Raw genomic sequence first — 18,664 nt, 5'->3', positions numbered from 1 at the left:
CCACAGATTCTTCCGCACAGAGGGGACAGGCTGCGTGAAGAGTCAATGTCATGAGACTCCGCAAATTCTGGCATTCAGCTTGGGATTGTTCTATGGACATGCACTCTGATGCAGTATCTTGAGTGTGTGAATGAGGTGGAGGCGGGCCACAGAGTGGTGGGAGTTTGACTATCAACAATGCAAAGTCACTGCACAAAATCCCAATGCAGTGGGGTACATTAGGTATGGACATTATGGTGGCGCTGGTGGGAAAATTCTGCCCTTCCAACTCACGTGTAGATACCCTGTTCAGAATCTGTGGACCAGGTGCCCCAATCTGCATACCCCAAAATCAGTGGGCACGCCTGAAAAATTAGGCCTTAAATTTTAAGCATTTGCTGCCCCCATAGCAGGCCAGGGAGGAGTACTGATGACAGATCTACTATAAAACATTCTGACGCAACCTAAAACAAGTGCAAATTCATTCTTAATTCAGAACGAGCAACCCTCTACCCAAGCATTCATGAACTGTGCACCTTCTAAACAGAGGTAGTTTAGAGGCACAACTGCTTCATGTACTACTTCTTTCTTGTCATGTGACATTACAGAATAGTAACTAGAAGAGAAGCTTGTAAATACTAGGAAGTTAAGAACTTCCCCTGCTGAAAAATTCCTTCACCAATTACTAATAAGTTGAAAATATATTAGTCGCAGATAACAGAGATAGATATGTACTGTTTCAGCTTATCTGCTCCAAAATACAATATACGTTTTTAAAAAACGTGTGAATTCAATAATTTGATTTATCTGATTAAGAGCCAGTATTTAGATGAGCAGATCAAACATGCACACGGGCAATGGTTGACTGAGCAGACATTCACAAATCATATATAGGTTTGGGAACACTTTTCTTCCCAGCAACCTCTCTAATTAATGCAACCAGCTCTAAAATTAAAAATTTTAAATCCCCATGAAAGATTCCAGAGGACAAACTTTTGAAAGGATGTGGAATGCAAGTGCTTCACTGAGACCAAGAGAAACTAAATTACAAGTTTGGATTCCTTTGGCTACCAAATCTGTGATATTGCCTCTCATTTTCATACTAATTGATTTTGGCCATGACCTGTTCTGATGTGAACTGGATTCAGTTGAGCAATAAGCTGACATTAGCCAACTGATGTCTTCCCCAGATCTGAGAATTATACTGTAAATGTAGCCTCTGTATTTGAACAATGATTCATTTCTCTTTTAGATTTCAATGAACCATTTTGAAAGTTATCAAAATCTTTTTAACATTTTCTTTAACTAATTCAAATGTTATGTTTGTTCACTAACTCGTTCCTTATGGCCACCTAAGGGCTACTCACACAAGGATTTAATATTGCTTCTAAAAATCATGACTGTCACCTTTTTAGCAATACAGTTTTAAGTGGCAGAATAAGAAAAATAGGCCAAGATTTTCAGATGTGACTAGTGATTTGGGGAGGGAGGCACTCAGACTTTAGGTGCTCAACTTGAGACAATTTATAGGAACTGTAAACAACTCAGGTCCCTTTAAGGTGGACACCTAAACATTTAAGTAGCCAAAAATCACGAGTAAATTTTGACAACCTGTTCATGTGCAATATATATTGGTCCTCATAATTCACTGCAAGCATGCATGAGCCAAGACACACTACTTAAACAACTGGGGCTTTTCAGGTCACATTAACCTTTGCAATTGGAAGATTTTCTATTGTGAGAGGCAAGTTCTGAGTGATTGCTTTAAAGTGCAGCTTTCTACCCTTGACACTCAGATTGCCACAAGCCATGACGATCAGGGGCAGCAACTGTCCAATATGGCAGCCATTTTTAAAATTTAAATGCTTTGTTATATTCCTTTCAAGGGGTAAAATGACACGTTAGGATCCTTTGGGAGTACCCATCCTCACAGCAGGAAAAAATCCCGTTCCCAGCTATGGCAGCTAAGAAGGAGCCTAGGCTCCTGGCAGCTTGCAGAGCAGGCAGTCTCTTGGCTGCCTTGATGAGAAAGGGGAGACTCTCCTCCAAAGGTCCCTGCAGCTGGCAGGCATTTACTCTCTTCCTTCCCCCTCCTTGCCCCCTTCAAAAAAAAAAATCTGCTTAATGGGAGGGTAAGGCAGGGTAGGAACCAGTGCCTTCCTCCCAGGTGTTAAGCATCAAAGGAGGGAAGAAACAGCGGCTCCCAGGAGGGGCTTCAACCACGCAAAACAGCCAAAAGTTTTTGAAAAGGGGGTTAGTGCCCACCACTCCTACCCCAGATGTGAGCAGATGTCAGAGCAGTGGATGGAGCTCATTTCTATGTAAGGGACAGGTTCTCACAAGAGGCCCTAAACCAGGCCCAACCCCCATGCCACCACAATTGTTTTTTTTTTTTTGTTAAAGGATGCCCATGTTGGTCAAATAACCAGCCTTGCTCTCCCACCTTCTATCATGTGAGGGTTGAGGGGAAAGTGAATGTAACTGTCCTTTAAACAATATGCTTATTATATTTCCCTATATACGTCACCTGCAAACAAAATGGAACATTGGGGCCACATTTTCAAATGTGAGCGTTCACAATTAGACACCTAAACACCTATTTTAGGCATCTTAACAGGGATTTTGGGGCCAACTCAGATATTTAATTGCTTGAATCCAGATTTAGGTGCCTAACTTTAGGTACCCTAGTCTGAAAATGTGGTCCCATCTATGTCAAGGAAATTACCTGGCCATATATATATTTAAACAATTTATATATAATTTATTGTTTAAATAAACTGATTATTTAATTTTGTTCCTCTACCACAGAAAATCTCACATGGTGTAAAGTTTGTGACAAGCTCTCAACTAAAAGCTTCATTTAAGTTAGTTATGTGGAAGCTCCTCCCCATTACTTTAGGTAGCGTATAGTCTCTCTGCCTTAATATATTATGACCATTTGTTAATAACCACTGCCTCAGGAAAGGATATTATTTTCCTGCTGCAAAAACACATCAACAGACAGGCACATTTCTGTGTATATTTTACACTTGTTCAATATTATTCTCTTCGATTTCCTAACGATTTATCCTGGAAAGAGGAATTTAAAATGTTGGGGACACAACTATAGTGAAGTCAACAGAATTGCTGCCATTTATACCCACGATGAATTTGGTCTGGTAAATTCTATAGATACTCTCACAAAAACCACACACTCGAAACTCACATGTCATGTGAATAGACTTCCCCATCAACCAGCTCTCACACTGCTACTTCCCTTCATCAACAACAACAACAAAAATTAATTCTTTCCTTCCCCACCTCACTTCTTCCTGTGTGTCACACTAAAGTCATATTCTTACAAGGGTTTTGGGGACGCTATCGTTAGTTAGCTTGCACACACAGTAGCCCCTGGGTGAACAGCCATGTCAGACTCAGAAATCTGCCATTGGGAGATAATGTCATAATGTCAGTCAAGACTCTGGCGGCAGCTGGTGTCTTCTCAACGGCACGAATGGAAGGCAGGTACCTTCTGCCAAGCCCAGAGCCCTGCCCAGGCTGGGTGAGGACACGCCAGCCCAGCTCACTCCCAGTTGTATAGAAGTTAGGCAGGTAGTCACAGGCTTAGAGGGTTCTTTATTTGCAGGCAGCCCCAGACAACCCAGTGTCTTTCTTTCTCTCTCTCTCCCCCCGTCCTTCCGGGGTTTCAGAGGCTTTGAAACGTGTAGAAGCAGCGAGAGGGGTTGCAGCCTGCACGGCAAACCCCACCCGTGTATCACGACAGCTCACCGCACTGCAGCGGCAGGGAAGCCCTGCAGGGCGGCCGGCCCCAGGCAGCGAGCGCGGGGCGCCCAGGGCGGGGTTCCGCGCGACGGGGGCCGGCCGGCGGCGCACCGGGGACACTTACCAGCCATGGTGCCCGCTCCGCACGCGCGCTCAGCCCGGGACTCTCGGCGGCGGCAGCTCCGCGCCCTCCTGCTGCTCCGGCTCAGCTGTTCCTGGCCCTACCTCGGCCGCTCCTCCCCGCGGGAAATTCCCCGCCGCGGGGAGGGGCGGGGGTGACGTAATAGCGCACAGGCCGGTTCCCCTCCACACGCTTCCTGCGGCCGCAGCGCTGGGACGAGGAGTGGGATCTCGGCGGGGCTACACCTACAGTCGGAGCAATTTCTCCCCTCCCCCTGCGTGTTACAGAACCACTTCGCTGTGCGCAGCCACCACCCCACCCCCCCGCCGCCCAGCAACAGGCTGGCTGCTCTCCGCGCCTACTTCCTCCAGCTGCGCCCCGAGCACGCCAGGCTGACCTTGCGAGGGTGTAACGCAGGCCCCCCCATCCCAGCGCTGGGTGGGGCACGGTCCTCTGCGAGCATGGGCCGTACCGACTCTTCCTGACTGCCTCTGGGCTTGCGGTGCTGCGCGAGAGAGCCCTCTCTGCTGGGCAGGCGCAGATTTTCCGCCTCTGTCTTTCTCACACGCACGCTAACCCGTGCTCACGCCACAGGCACCCCGTATATCGTTACACACACGGGGGGGGGGCTCACATTTTGATACCAAGAAAAGCGCTTTACAAATATCGAAGAGAGCGAAGCTCGGAAGGGACAGTAATGTATTGGCGTGGCAACATTCACAAATGTTGCCTATCTGTAAAACAGACCCAGGACCCCCAGGCAATGGCCACACGCCGCATGCAATCCAACACATTCTCTCAAACACACAGCTGCAGTTTAAGCAGTCACTCCATAATCATGGTTGCAACTGAATGTCCATTATGAGCCCAAGGTTGTGCTCCTTCCCAGACCATAATAGCCAAAATTGGTAGGTTAAATGTGATCTTTTTAGTAAATTGGACAATTGGTTCCTGAATAATGACACACTAAAAACAGAAGGCATGCTGGTAATTCAGAGAGTTTAACATTTTTTATGTCACTTTTACCCAATATAAAAAAAGAAAGTAGGAGAGAAATACAATTTCACTTACTAGACCGGGGTGGGAAAACTTTATGGCCCGAGGGCCACATCGGGGTTGCGAAACTGTATGGAGGGCCAGGTAGGGAAGGCTGTGCCTCCCCAAAAATCCTGGCCCCCGTCCCCTATCCACCCCTCCCAATTCCTGCCCCCCTCAGAACCCCTGACCCATCCAACCCCCCCTGCTCCTTGTCTGCTGACTGCCCCAACTCCTATCCACACCCCCACCCTCTGACAAGCCCCCCCAGGACTCCCACACCTATCCAACCCCCCCATTCCCCATTCCCTGACTGCCCCCCCAGAACCTCTGCCCCATCCAACTGCTCCCTGTCCCAACTGTCCCCCAGTACCTGCTGCCCCTTATCCAACCCCCACCCCTTACCATGCCGGAGCCAGCCACACCGCCGCAGTGGCCAGAAGGAGCTCACAGCTGCACTGCCCAGAGCGCTGGCAGCACAGTGAGCTGAGGCTGTGGGGGAGAGGGGACAGCAGGGAAGGGGCCCGGGGCTTGTCTCCCCAGCCAGGAGCTCAAGGGCCAGGCAGGACAGTCGTGCGGGCCGGATGTGGCCCGTGGGCCGTAGTTTGCCCACCTCTGTACTAGACTCCTCTCATAGACATCTAGTGCCCAGGCCAAACTTTTAGTGACTGAAGTCTAATTTCAAAAGTTAACAACTTTTGAATTTGACACATTGATAGGGAATGTCAGCTCCAACATTTAGTACAGGATATTGAAGGACATTTCATTTAATTAAAAAAAGTATAAGGCTCTGTCCCTTTTCCCTGCAAAGATAGAGCGCTTAGTAACTTGATTGACCAGGAGGCTTGCCAACTTCAAAAGAGAAGCATTCCCTTCTGTCCCACAGTAAGACACCTGCGTCCCCAATGTCTTCATACTCCCTAATAGCAACATGCTCCTCCCCACCTCCAAGGCCCACCACATGGGCCCTCCTTCGGTACACCTTTCAGAGATCCAGGCCTAGGTCCCCAGCTCTTCCTAACAGAGATGCATTGTTAGGGGATGATGCTTAGGAGCAGTCCCAGTCTCGTCAGTAAGTGCCACATACCCTTGACATCATTACTTCCACAGTAACTAAAGTTGGCCAAAATAGAGATGAGCAAATTGCAACAGAGACTTTAAATCTCCCCAAACTTCAGGGAATTTGGGTTCCAGACCTAGACCTGGATCTGAACTTCTCTATTCAGTCCTATCATTATGATGAATTCAATTGGAACCCATCTTAAGAACACCCCTTGAACTTGGGGGAAATCCAGATTCAGATCCCATACTGGCTCCAATCTCCATGACTTGCTTGGAATGGGAACATAAGCTTTACTGGTTTCTTTCCCCACAAAATCAAAACCTCAGATGGGTTGTACAGCACCTTTCAAACATTTTGCATTCTAAAGCTCTACAGAGTTAGGAGTGGATTTTGTAAGATGAGGATTGAGTTAGGCATCTAAATGCGTTTGAAATCTGGGCCGTAGGCCTGGTCTACACTGGGGGGGAGGGAGCGGGGGGAGCGAGCGAAGTCGGTCTAAATTACACAACTTCAGCTACGAAAATAGTGTGTCTGAACTCGACATACTTAGAGCTACTTACCACGGTGTCTTCACTGCAGTAGGTCGACTGCTGACGCTCCCCAATTGACTCCGCCTTCGCTTCTCACTCGGGTGGAGTACCAGAGTGGACGGGAGAGCACTCGGCGGTTGATTTATCACATCTTTACTAGATGCGATAGATCGACCCCCACTGGATCGATCGCTCTGGAGGTAAGTGTAGACATGCTCTTAGATACTACCAGGTGTTATATAAATAGCTAAGAATGGCAGATTTGCATTGGAGCCACTCTAAGTTTAGATTTTCTAATATAAGTCTGATTTTACACACACATACACACAAAGAAATTTTAGAGTGATGGTAGAAAATAGAATTTTGTGGTATGAAGGTATAATTTTTCTATCAAATTTGAAGTGATTTGTATAAGGGGTTCCAGAACTTCGGCAGCTTGGAAAGAGAGGATTGCAGAATTCAAAAATTCTTCTAATTTTTTTTTGTAGTAAACAAAACAAACAAAAATACCCAGAAAACAAGAGAGAATTAAAATAAAATCTGGTCTTTCCCTTGCTGAGATCCTGTGTCTAACATCAAAATTTGGTGATTAAATTCTAATGTCAAAAGTTAGTTTGAATTGGTAAGACTGCTATGGAATGTCTGTTCTGGACTGGTGAGCTTAATTCAGAATATGAGACAAGCTGAAAAGATGTTTTGGCATGTGAAGGGTTACCAGGTTCCTGCCTACGGTATAACTGATCTGGACAGGGTTATAAAAAGGAAAGGGGAAGGCTGCATCCTGACTCCTCCCAGTTGATGATGCTGGAAAGACCCTGGGTGGAGAGTTATTTTATGCCTGGTTTGAGTTTTGGTTTTGGAAGTAAAGCAAGCTGTGGGGAAAGAGATATGAAGTAAATTGTAACTTCCCCAGTTACTGAGCTTGCAATTGAGTTTATAATGTCACAGAGTTAAGAGAGACTTATAGTTTCAAAACAAATGAAAAGAGGAGAAAGCTTCTCTCCCTTTCCCTGCACAGACAGATCTCAAAGGGGAACCAGACCACTAGAGAGGCTCCTCAATGGAAAAGGAGCACAAAAGGAATTTTTCCAACCAAAGGTTCACAGAATGGGGATTGCTGGCAAGCCTGTCATGGCTAGTGAGAATGTGGGGATCCTGAATCATGTTTAAGATTAACTGGTAATGTAGCAATATATAAGGTGTCTAAATGTTATGACCCAGTGATTGAAAGGCTAATCTCATCATACTATTATTGATCAGTAACTACTCACTCCAAAGATTCCTCTGATGAGTTGTTTGTGCCTTCTCTCCCTCTGCATCTGGGTCCCTTCCCTTGGTTTTCACTCTGCTTTTGGTTGTAGAGATGTTTCCCATATCGATGGTGAATGAGAAAATATCAAAACATAGCTGAAAGGTTAAAGAATTTCAGTTGTTTCTGCTGCTCTATGTTCTCTTCTTCCAGGCTAAAAACATATCAGCCTTGAAACAACCAGCTTGGTATGTGGAGTGTTTTCTTTAATGATGTAGAGAGCAACAGATCATATGACAAGTCACTTTTTCTGCTCTGATGCACTGTCTTGAGGAAGGTGCTTATAGAGATTATTTAATCACCCTTTTCTCTTGTGACTAGTGTTCTCACTAGAAAATTCTACTTTTATACTGCTAGCTAAATTCTTATCTCATCTTCAAGGCTGCAGATTCGTTCCCCTCTGAATGACCCCTTTAAGTCATTTTTCTATGGTGAAACTGATGTCTCTCCACAGTTGATCCTGACAGAAAAAATGAATTACACACCAAAGAGTTACCTTTTTCCTTCTCTGCTTGATATGTTTTTTATTTGTAGCATTTTCTCTAATGTTTTAATAACTTATGTGGATACAGCCTTTCCTGGGGGACAGACTGGGAAGGCTTCAGTGTTCCAGTGACCCTGATGGCTAGGCCAGCAGGAGTTCTAAGCTCTGGTAAAGCCACCAAAGGCAGACAGGTCAGAAGATAGGGACCAGATGCAAAGCAGCGTGCTGGTTCTCCAAGTTAGGGGTTGAGTGATAGGCCAATAGCCTATTCTTGTTAAAAAAAAAAAATGTAAAAAAAAAAAGTGTTATAGAAACATAATGAAATACCCTGCAAAAAGGTTCATATCCAGGATGGTGGAGCCTTGTTTGTGCCCTAAGCTAGGTCTGACAGCATAGGAAGGATTGAGAGTCAGATGTGCAAAGTAACCAAGGGCCTACATCTTGAAAATAAACAATTCTTCCATCACTTACATGTGGAAATCAAATTCGGGCCCTCCAGGTTCTGCATTTTACACTTGCTGCATCTGATAATATCAATAGCACTGCAAACACCTGGAGCAGTGTAAGGAATGCAGCTGCCTGTCAAGATGCAAGTTATCAACTTTTGTAGGGAAAACAAAACAGAAATCTGAGGGCCTAAGCTCAGGTCTTGACATACAAAGACTTTTTGGTTGTCCCTGATGCCATAAAACACAACAGGGTGTGTATGCAAAGCTTCAATATTTGCCACACCTTAGGCCTGATCTTGAATGGTGCTGAGCACCTGCAACTCCCATTACAGTTAACAAATGGTTAGAGCCCTGTGCGGATACAAAATTTGTATCCGCATCAGATCCGCAATCTGCAAATATGGTCTGTGCATATCTGTGGATATGAAGAGGATATCCACAGATTTGCAGGATTCTACATATGGTCATTGAAGTCTGTGGAAATTCAGTGTAATAAAGGCATGATACAGAAGTGCTGGTAAGAGACTGGTCTTTATTTTCTGGCCCTAGTCACAGAACATGTCATGTGACAGCTTTAGTATCCACTAACTCAGCACCTTACATAATAAGTAAGGTGTGCTGTTTCAAAAAAGACAGTTCGATAAGGAAAACTGCAATTAAATTAGAGATGCTGTTGTCCTATGCATCCTGCCTTGCAATCTCTGCCAATTAGTTGTCATATTCCATACAGTGCTTAAACATTTATATAAGAATCTATAACTTAAAATGATGTTACAAAGGCCTCTTAGAAAGACCTGTCAAGGTTTTGTTGTCACCTGAGGGTGAACAGCCCCTCAGTGGAAGAACCAAATTCTGCAGCTATTTCACACACAAAATTCCCAGTGAAGCCACTGCTTCCAGAATATCTGAGGATTGATGATGAACCCAACAACCTTCCAGATATCTACAAGAACCATCTCAACATGGTCTTCCCATAACACACATACACTATAAATACACAGAACACAAGACAAAACTTGGCACTCTACCTCTTCTCAGGATGGGGGAGAGAGAGAGAGAGAGAGAGAGAGAGAGAGAAGAACAAGAAGAGAGAAATGAAGTCTTAACCCATAGAAGAATGACATTGTGGTTAAGGCACTAGATAGGACGCAAGATATTGGGGTTCAATTCTTGGCTCTGCCAGACTTAAACTCTCTGGGCTGCAGTTTCTCAGCCATAAAATGGGAATAATATTTCCTTTCTACTAGCCTTGTCTGTATTATTTATTTAAGATGTAAGTATTTCAGGTCAGGAACTGTGTCTGACTATATAAGTATGTACTGTGCCTAGTACAATGGGGTTGCAAACTCAGTCAATTCCTCTAGGCATTACCAGAATATAAAGAACAATCCTACCTACTTGTTGACATGGAAGAGAAGTAAAATATTGTGGCTCACACACCATTATGCTGTGTGCCGTATAAGTCTCACATGAATCAGCTGCAGAAATGTGCTTTTAACGCTACTGAGCGCTAGACAGAGAATACAGGAGGGACTGAGATAAAGTAACACCTCTCACCCCTGCTCAGCCCTTGCCAACTGCAGGTCCCTCCTTAAAATGCAGTTCTCCCTACAGGCTTATGAACTTCAGTGAGAAATATTAAACTGTTTTTTAAAGACAAAAAACAAAAACACAGAAAACTCATGGCAGTAACAAGACAAACTAAACCTCCCTGTAAGGTCAGTTGTGTGACTCTTCATTGCAACCCGTTCCCCAGTCTCTATCTGTACATCAGCTATTTAGCATCTGTGTGGAAGACTCCCTCTGCCAGGCACCTCTCTTAGCTGGTTCTCGGTCTTCAGGAATCACCAAGGGCCTACTTCTGTGCTGAGCCTCTCAGGAGGTGCCTGCCTGCTCCTGTTCCCAGTCTACTCCTACATTAGGGGGTGAAGCATTCAGCATAGGGTCTCATATCGGCACTACACTATTCCTGCTCTGGAGCTATTTCCATCCTCACCCCCGCCCCATACAGATAAGCTATTGTGGCCCCGTCACATTACCAGAGCTGCATAAAAGGGCTAGAATCTGTCCCTGAGTCTTTATTCTAGGCTTTGTGCCTTTATTCAGAAGTGATTTACTTTGCATAACATCCCTCCTAAAGTCCATGTATTCAGCACCTTGTGGGACCAGGCTCTAACCTTTTTATACTCTGAAATTAAAGCCTGTTTAGAGTGAAGCTGTAACTGAGCCCAGCTGTCCTACCTCCTCCCTCTCCTTGGACCAGTATTAACCCTTTCTCTACTCTCATGTTGCATAGGGTCTATATAACCCACTACTGCTTGGGCATGCAAAGACTTATTACTGTGGATAGTCCCATTGAAGTCACAGTGGTAAGAGGATTGGGTCCTTAAATGATAAACTCCGAGGCAGGGACCTTGTCTCTTAATTATGTAAAGTACTAATAGACTACTGGTATTACAATGAAATATAACAGTAATTCCTATTAACAGGGAACTTTCAAAGCTGTAGTAAAGGTAAGGCTTGGGTTTTAGTTGTTTGGTCATTGTTAATTTGAATTTTCCTTATAACAGCTTTGAAAGCCCCTGCTTTGTCATGCATATGAAATATAGAAGCGTTCTGCTATTTCTCAGCCTTGCTCTGCATCATTTGACTGTCAAGATGGTAGTTTCATGAATGGCTGTTAACTTTTTTTTATTATATTTAACACATGTAGGGAAAAAAATTAAGTGTTCACTTGTCATTGTAATCTGATGTAGTGGCTGGCCTCTCTTTTATATAAACATGAACAATTTGATAAATAGCCATTTAGCTGCACATTATTTCTACATATAGATCCTTCTGCTCATTAATAATGCTGAAAGGAGGTAAATAATGTCCTCAGAGTTTTTAGCTTTACATATTGCTCTAAGTCACTACCTTAGGCCTAATAAAAGGTATAACATGCCAGGAGTCTTACAGGACAACACTCTCAGGTGCCTGGGAAGAATAAAGAGTTAAATTTTTCTATACAAGAAGATCAACTATACACTTTCAATCTGAGTGACTTTAATTTTAGACTAAAGAAAACAAACTAAGAAAGAATCAAAGTAAAATCTCCAGAACACTGTGCCTGTCTCTCTCTCTCTCTCTCATCTATAATACAGTATGTACCATCTCTGCCTCACAAAATAACTGCTGTCTTGTAGATTTCCTAGAGATGAAGAGGGGGGAACATGGAAAAAAAGTCATAACATTTACACAGAACACATCAACCAAAAATCTTACCCAGATTAAGACACTACTCAGAGTAGTTGATGATAGGCTGGAGCAAGTGAATACTCACACAAATGATATTGGGTTTAAAGCAGAAACCTTGGAACAAAGATACAATGTAACAAGTGCAGTATAAGAGGGGTAGCCATGTTAGTCTATCTCCACAATAACAACAAGGGGTCCGGTGGCACCTTAAAGACTAACAGATTTATTTGGGCATAGATTTTGTGGGTAAAAAACCCCACTTCTTCAGATGCATGGAGTGAAAATGGTGCAGTAAAAAATAAAGTGAAGTATAAATATAAAAGAAAATAAAGTGCACTATAAAAACTTAGAGAAAGAGCTGACATGGCTAAGGGACTGGGAGAGGCAGAAAGCAGAATGGAACATACTTGTAACTGGGGCCTGGTCTACACTAGAAAATTAGGTCAATTTAACTATGTTGGTTGGGGTGTGAAAAGGCCATACCCCTGAGCAGCATTGTTAAACCCATTTTAAGTCCCTGTGCAGACAGCGCTAGGTCCACAGAAGAATTCTTCTGTCAATCTAGCTACCACCCCTTGGGGAGGTGGATTACCTATGCCGATGGGAGAATCCCTCCCATTGTAGGTCATGTCCCTGCTGAAGTGCTACAATGGTGCAGCTTGCTGCTGCAGCATCTTAAGCGTAGACCACACCTTACTTGGATACCTCATAAAGGTTGATAAAACAACTGTAATGTCAAAACGTGAGAGAATTAGAATCATATTTACAATATGAAAATGGTAATACTGTCTGATATTTGGTTTGTTCAAAGCAAAATTCAGGGAGGTTCAAATCATTGCAGGTCAAAACCCAGACAATTGTCAACGTTTTGCATAAATCTAACCCTTACCTCGTAACAGTCTTCAAAACATGGATTCCTCAGCTGCTTAAACTAGACATAGGGAAGGATGCTGAGAGATGAAAGACCAAACCGAATGTGTCTGTGAAAATCATTGATAAAAAGTCCTGCCACGCAGTGCTGAGACTCTAATATTTAAAATTAGCTGCCTTAGGTAACATAGCATGTTATAGTCTTCCTTAATTTGAGCCTGACTCCCTAGGTGAAAAGAAGAGCTTTTGACCTTTAAAAAAACCTCCTTCTTAAAGAAGAATAGGGGTACACGTGGCACCTTAGAGACTAACAAATTTATTTGAGCATAAACTTTCGTGAGCTACAGCTCACTTCATCGGGCTCCACCCAAACCATCAATATCTATTCACTGCGAGAAGAGCCCCCCACACTGGGAACTAAGCACACAAGGGTACTGAAGGGGATAGGTAGCTTAATTCTGGTAACCAGAGACTTCTCAGCAATTAATTGGGGAAGTGGACACACCTTTCTCTCACTCAGTGTATTGTTCTTATTCAGTTATGTAGAGTTGGTATTAAACAATTGTATTATTTTTATCTGAACATTAAAAAACACAGCCATAAGAGTCTGTCATAAGCTGGAGCCTGATACAATCCATTTTATCCCCTGTGGTTCTGAAACCCACTTTCCAAGATGGAGGCTGACACCCTCCTCCTCACATAACTATAGCAGCTGTTCCACATGCCTGTGAGCTGACTCTCTGAGATTAATAAGCAGCAAGTTGAGAGACAGGGAAAGTGAACTCTATCTTTTCCTCTGTGAGGGATTTAGCCAGGCAAAAATGTAGATCTGCATAGTTAGCCTATGACAGTGGAAAGAGAGAAGACAGAGGAAGGACAAATTACCGTTGCTAGTTTGTTTAAGCAAGTTGAGTACAGGAAGTAAAGGAAAGGGGAATACCTACTATCATGAGAGAGAGAAAAAACAGGCCAACAAAGAAAAGGCGTAATTAGACAAGACCCAGATGGATGGTGATGGTGGTGCCTGGAAAGTTGGAGTCAAAGCAGATAGCTGCCTACTCGGAGGGCACGAATGGCAAAACAAAACAAACAAACAAACAAACCAAAAAAACTAAAAAACCAAAACCCTGCCGAATCAGCAGAACAAATAAAACTTTTTTTGTAAATGTGACACAACAGTATGGGTGCCTCCTGGAAGTTGGTGCCCACAGCCCAGGGTGACTGTCCTCCTCCCCCAGCCCTAGCACTGATCCTGTGTAAGGGGCCCTTGGAGTGCACATATAGTGAAAATTAACTACACCTAGTTAATGCCTTAGCAGCACATCCAATTAGTGTCAAAGGAGACCCTGGGCTGCAAGAAGGCCAGGATTGTTGGAGACTGACTTGTTGAACTAGTTAGCAGCTTCAGCTTGTAGTGTCAGAAGATAAGCATTAAAGTTTCCAGTACTCGAGGCAAAGGGAGCAGGAACTCAAGTGGGGAGCTTGTCTCTCAGCTTGTCCTTGCCATCATAATAGCTCTTTTTCTTTATGGCTACTTGATGCAACTCCACCTAGTGCTTTCATAACAGTGTTGTGTTCCTGGCTTCTTGATACAATGTCTCCTAGTGGTCACTATCTAAAAATCTTTTTTTAAAGCATACGGAAATCTGTTGTTTTCCACTGGGGTCCCATAATATCTGTTCACTGCATCTGCTTCTGACAGCTGGTCATTCTTGGGTGGTTTCTTGCCTCTCCAAAAGCTAGAGAAAGGAATTTGTTGGGTAAAGTAGAGATGGGTGTGTCCACGAAGAGTGCCCAGGGACAACTGATGGTGCCCTCTCCAGGGGACCCCACTTAGGAAGCCTCTGGTACAATAACAATGACCAGAAAATTAGCTGAAGACCAGGAAGTCACTGAAAGGCTTCTGAACATATGGGCTTTGGATCAGGCCCAAAGTGACCGCAAAGATGATAAAAAGGCTTGTAACACAGAAGATGATAAAGACTCCATCTAAAATTGCTAGCCCAGTTCATAGCTGTATAGCTCTTGCCTTGTGCTTATGGTAAGAGCTAAACATTTTTTAAAAAGACAAATTAACAGCTGTCCATAGCAGTACATCAACTGTGGTGACTGGGATTCTAAAGTCCAGCATTTATTTTTAAAAAAAACTAAATCAGAAGTGCTTGACATCTTGTGATTCACTATTGTTAGAAGTGTGAGACATGGGGAAGTGACAACAGCAGTTTCAGTTAAGTTACCACTGATAATTATGTTTTATAGCAGCTTGTTATACTTGATCAACGAGAATTTTGCCTGAGAGGACCTCAGGATTTGTCTCCTACTAACCTGGGAGGACACAGAAAGAGAGGAAATGGGAAGTAGAAGGAATAAAAGACTGTGGGCTTGTCTATACGGGGTCACACCACTTTAACTAAAATTGTAATTTAAAATCAATGTAGTTAAACCGCAAAAAACTGAGTGGACACTCAGATTACCAGTAACCTGGCTGATACTGAATTAGCTTGAGTCAATTAGGAATGGGTTTAAACTAAGCACAGAATACATCACTCAAACTGAAATAAGAGTGACCAGGTGGATGAGGTAATCTCTTTTATTGGACCAACTTCTGCTGGTGAAAGAGAGAAGCTTTCAAGATCCACAGAGCTCTTTTTTTGGTCTGAAAAAGGTATTCAGAGTGTCAGCTAAATACAAGATGGAACAGATTGTTAAGCATAAGGAGTTAACATGTTGTGAGAGACCATTTAAAGTGAAGTGGACAGTTAACATCCCTGCAGTCATAGGATAAAGGAGGGTTATTGGGTTATAGATTGAACCATGAATCCAGTGTATTTAGTGAGGCCATGATTTCTAGTGTCTAGCTAAGTTATGAATTTAAGCTCTCAGACTTGTCTTTTGAAGGTGTTGTGCAGGTTTCTTTTGAGGACAGGACTGAGAGGTCAAATATGGAGTGATTGCTTTGTGAAAAGTGTTTGTACATAGGTGATAAGGTGTTTGTGTCTTTTATCATTTTTCTGAGAGAGTTAATTTGGGAGCATAATGAAGTCACACACTTGATCATTATTAAGGTTAAGATTCTGTCACGAGTTTTTTTAGTAAAAGTGAGGGACAGGTCGTGAGCAATAAACAAAATTTCACAGAAGCCTGTGACTTATCCCTGACTTTTACTAAAAATACCCTGGGGGCGGGGGGAGGATAAACAGAGCACTGCTGGGGCTTGCAGCTGTTCCAGCTGTGCCACTGCTCCTGGGGCAGGGGCTGACTGCTGCTGCTCCTGCCCCAGGGGGGCTGACTCAACCCTGGCCACTGCACTGGCAGGCCAGGGACCACTGCTCCAGCACACCCAGGGCTGGCCCCTGGTCAGCTCTCTGACAGCCCCAGGGCTAACCACCAGCCAGCTGTTCTGGGGCCACTGCTCTGGGGCTGGCCACTACTCTGGTGGCCCCGGGGCTGAATGCAGCCAGCTGTTTTGCCGGCCAGCTATTGTGGCAGCCCCAGGGCTGGTCACCATCCAGCTGTTTTGGCAGGCCCTGCCCCAGAAGAAATCAGGAAGATCCCAGAAAGTCACAGAATTCATGACCTGCGTGACAGAATCGTATCCTTAATCATTACATTGATTGCTTCAGGGGGAAAAATTGACTGTGAAATCCTTAACAAACATCACATCCACCCCTATCTTTCCACCACCAAGAGGACAGCTATTCAGTCCCTGAAATTCAACCACCAGACAGTGATCAAACCAAAAGACATGGGAGGGGGTGCCATCATAGTCCTCAACTGTGATGACTATATCAATGAGGCCAACCATCAACTCTCCAACACCACCTACTATAAAAAACTCCAAGAAGACTCCACACCACAATTCACCTAGGAATTTAAGGGTATCATCAAGTCCTTCCCCAACAACTCCAAGAGAAACTCCACAAGCTCATTCCCCACAAACCCACCCCAGAGAATTTCTACATGTTTCCCAAGATACACAAACAAGGGAACACAGGCAGATCCATCATATCTGTCCACAGCACTCTTACTAAAGGACTATCAGGACTCAAAAACCATCCTCAAACCACTCACCACGAAAATGGCCAGTTTCCTCCATGACACAATCAACATCCTCCAGAAACTCCACAACACTAACAACCTCCCTCGGAACACCATCCTTGCCACTATAGATGTCATCTCCCTATACACCAACATCCCTCACCATGAGGGCATAACTGCCTGCCTCAAATATCTTCAAGACAATTGCCAATACTCCGGTATTCCACCCCAAACACATTGCCAAACTCATCCATTTCATCTTCACCCATAACAATTTTGCATTCAGTAACAAAGGCTTTGTCCAAATCATGGGAATAGCCATGGGTCCTAGGATGGCTCCCCAATATGCCAACCTCTTCATGGGTCACACTGAGGAAGAATTTCTGGACAAATGTATCAAAAATCCAATGATATACCTGAGTTACATCAATGATATTTTCATCCCAGATGGAAGACCTTAATTCCCTCACAGGTTTCCACCACAACTTCTACAACCACCACCCAATTCTCAAAACCTCTCTAGAACATTCCCACAGCAGCATCAACTTCCTGGACACCACAATTAGATTCAGCCCTGGAACCCTGCAGACAACTATATATAATAAACCCACGGATCACCACACTTACCTTCACAGATCCAAGAAACCACCCAAAACACACACAAAAAATCTATTTTCTACAGCCAGACACTCAGATACCACATAATATGCTTTGATGTGACAGTTTGGGATACACACCTTAACACACTTAAAACCACCTTTACAAAACAAGGACACGCCACCAGAGAAGTAGATAGCACCACGGAATAGGCCACCCAAATACCCCAAGAGTACCTGCTTTAATACCGGCAGGGGGGGAATCCAACAACCGCATGGCCCTAGTTGTCACCTATCACTCCATGCTGGAGCCCATATAGGGTATAAGTCAACAGTAACAATCCTCAATGGGGACTGCAAACTGAATAAATCTTTCCCAACCCCCGCCTCTTCTGGACTTCAAATAATCCCCCAAGCTCAACATCAGAAGCAAGCTCCCCACATACCAGGACACACCAACTCAAAGCAGCACCAGACCCTCCCATAACAACAGATGCAAAACCTACAACATATCTCCACTGCTCAGTACCCATCCTCCTCACCACACCTTTCAAGATCCAAGGGTCCCACACATGCCTATCACAATGTGTTGTTCCTTATCCAGTGCACTAAGTGCTCCAATAACAACTATGTGGGTGAAACCAGTCACTATGCTCTCGAATGCAGAAAAATGCTAAAAAACAAAAACACCATACCATCCATGGGTGAACACTTTGACAAAATGATCACTCCATACCTGACCTATAAGTCCTCATCCTCAAAGGAAATTTGCACACCACTTTCAAAAGACAAGCCTGGGAGTATAAATTCATAACTTAGCTAGACACTAGAAATCATGGACTCAATAAATACACTGGATTTAAGGTTCAATACAACAATCTTTAACCCATTAACCCTCCTTTATCCTATGACTACAGAGGAGTTAACTGCCCACTTCACCTTGAATGGCCTCTTGCGATATGTGTTAACTTATTATGCTTAACAATCTGTTCCACCTTGTAGTTAGCTGTAACACTGAGTACCTTTCTCAGCCTTGGTCTACATTACAGAGTTAAGTTGACTTAAGTTTTGTTGACAATCATAAGTTGCTTTAATAACATCAGTGGAGCGTGTCCATACAATGCTCCTTGTATCAGATGTGTGTGTCCACGGTCGTTGCTCTTGCATCAACAGAAAGAATGTTGCATCATG

At 43.9% G+C, this 18,664-nt stretch overlaps 1 protein-coding gene across 2 annotated transcripts in view; it reads right to left on the bottom strand.

Annotated features, from left to right (window-relative positions):
- REL (REL proto-oncogene, NF-kB subunit) overlaps window positions 1-4,332 on the bottom strand; it is a 40,137-nt gene extending 35,805 nt beyond the window's left edge. Inside the window, exon 1 of one of the 2 annotated variants that reach the window (XM_077813976.1) lies at window positions 4,260-4,332. Coding sequence is in view for 1 of the 2 variants with exons in the window: in XM_077813975.1 (XP_077670101.1) it covers window positions 3,866-3,872 (7 nt within the window). In the remaining variant the exon portion in view is untranslated. Of the gene's footprint in view, window positions 1-3,865; window positions 4,092-4,259 lie in introns of those variants that run through there. The other variant, XM_077813975.1, reaches the window with a different exon arrangement.
- Between the last annotated feature and the right edge of the window lie 14,332 nt (window positions 4,333-18,664).

Source organism: Eretmochelys imbricata, chromosome 3 (assembly GCF_965152235.1).
Source record: "Eretmochelys imbricata isolate rEreImb1 chromosome 3, rEreImb1.hap1, whole genome shotgun sequence".
In the NCBI taxonomy this organism is placed as follows: domain Eukaryota; kingdom Metazoa; phylum Chordata; order Testudines; family Cheloniidae; genus Eretmochelys; species Eretmochelys imbricata.
This window is presented reverse-complemented; position numbering and strand designations above follow the sequence as displayed.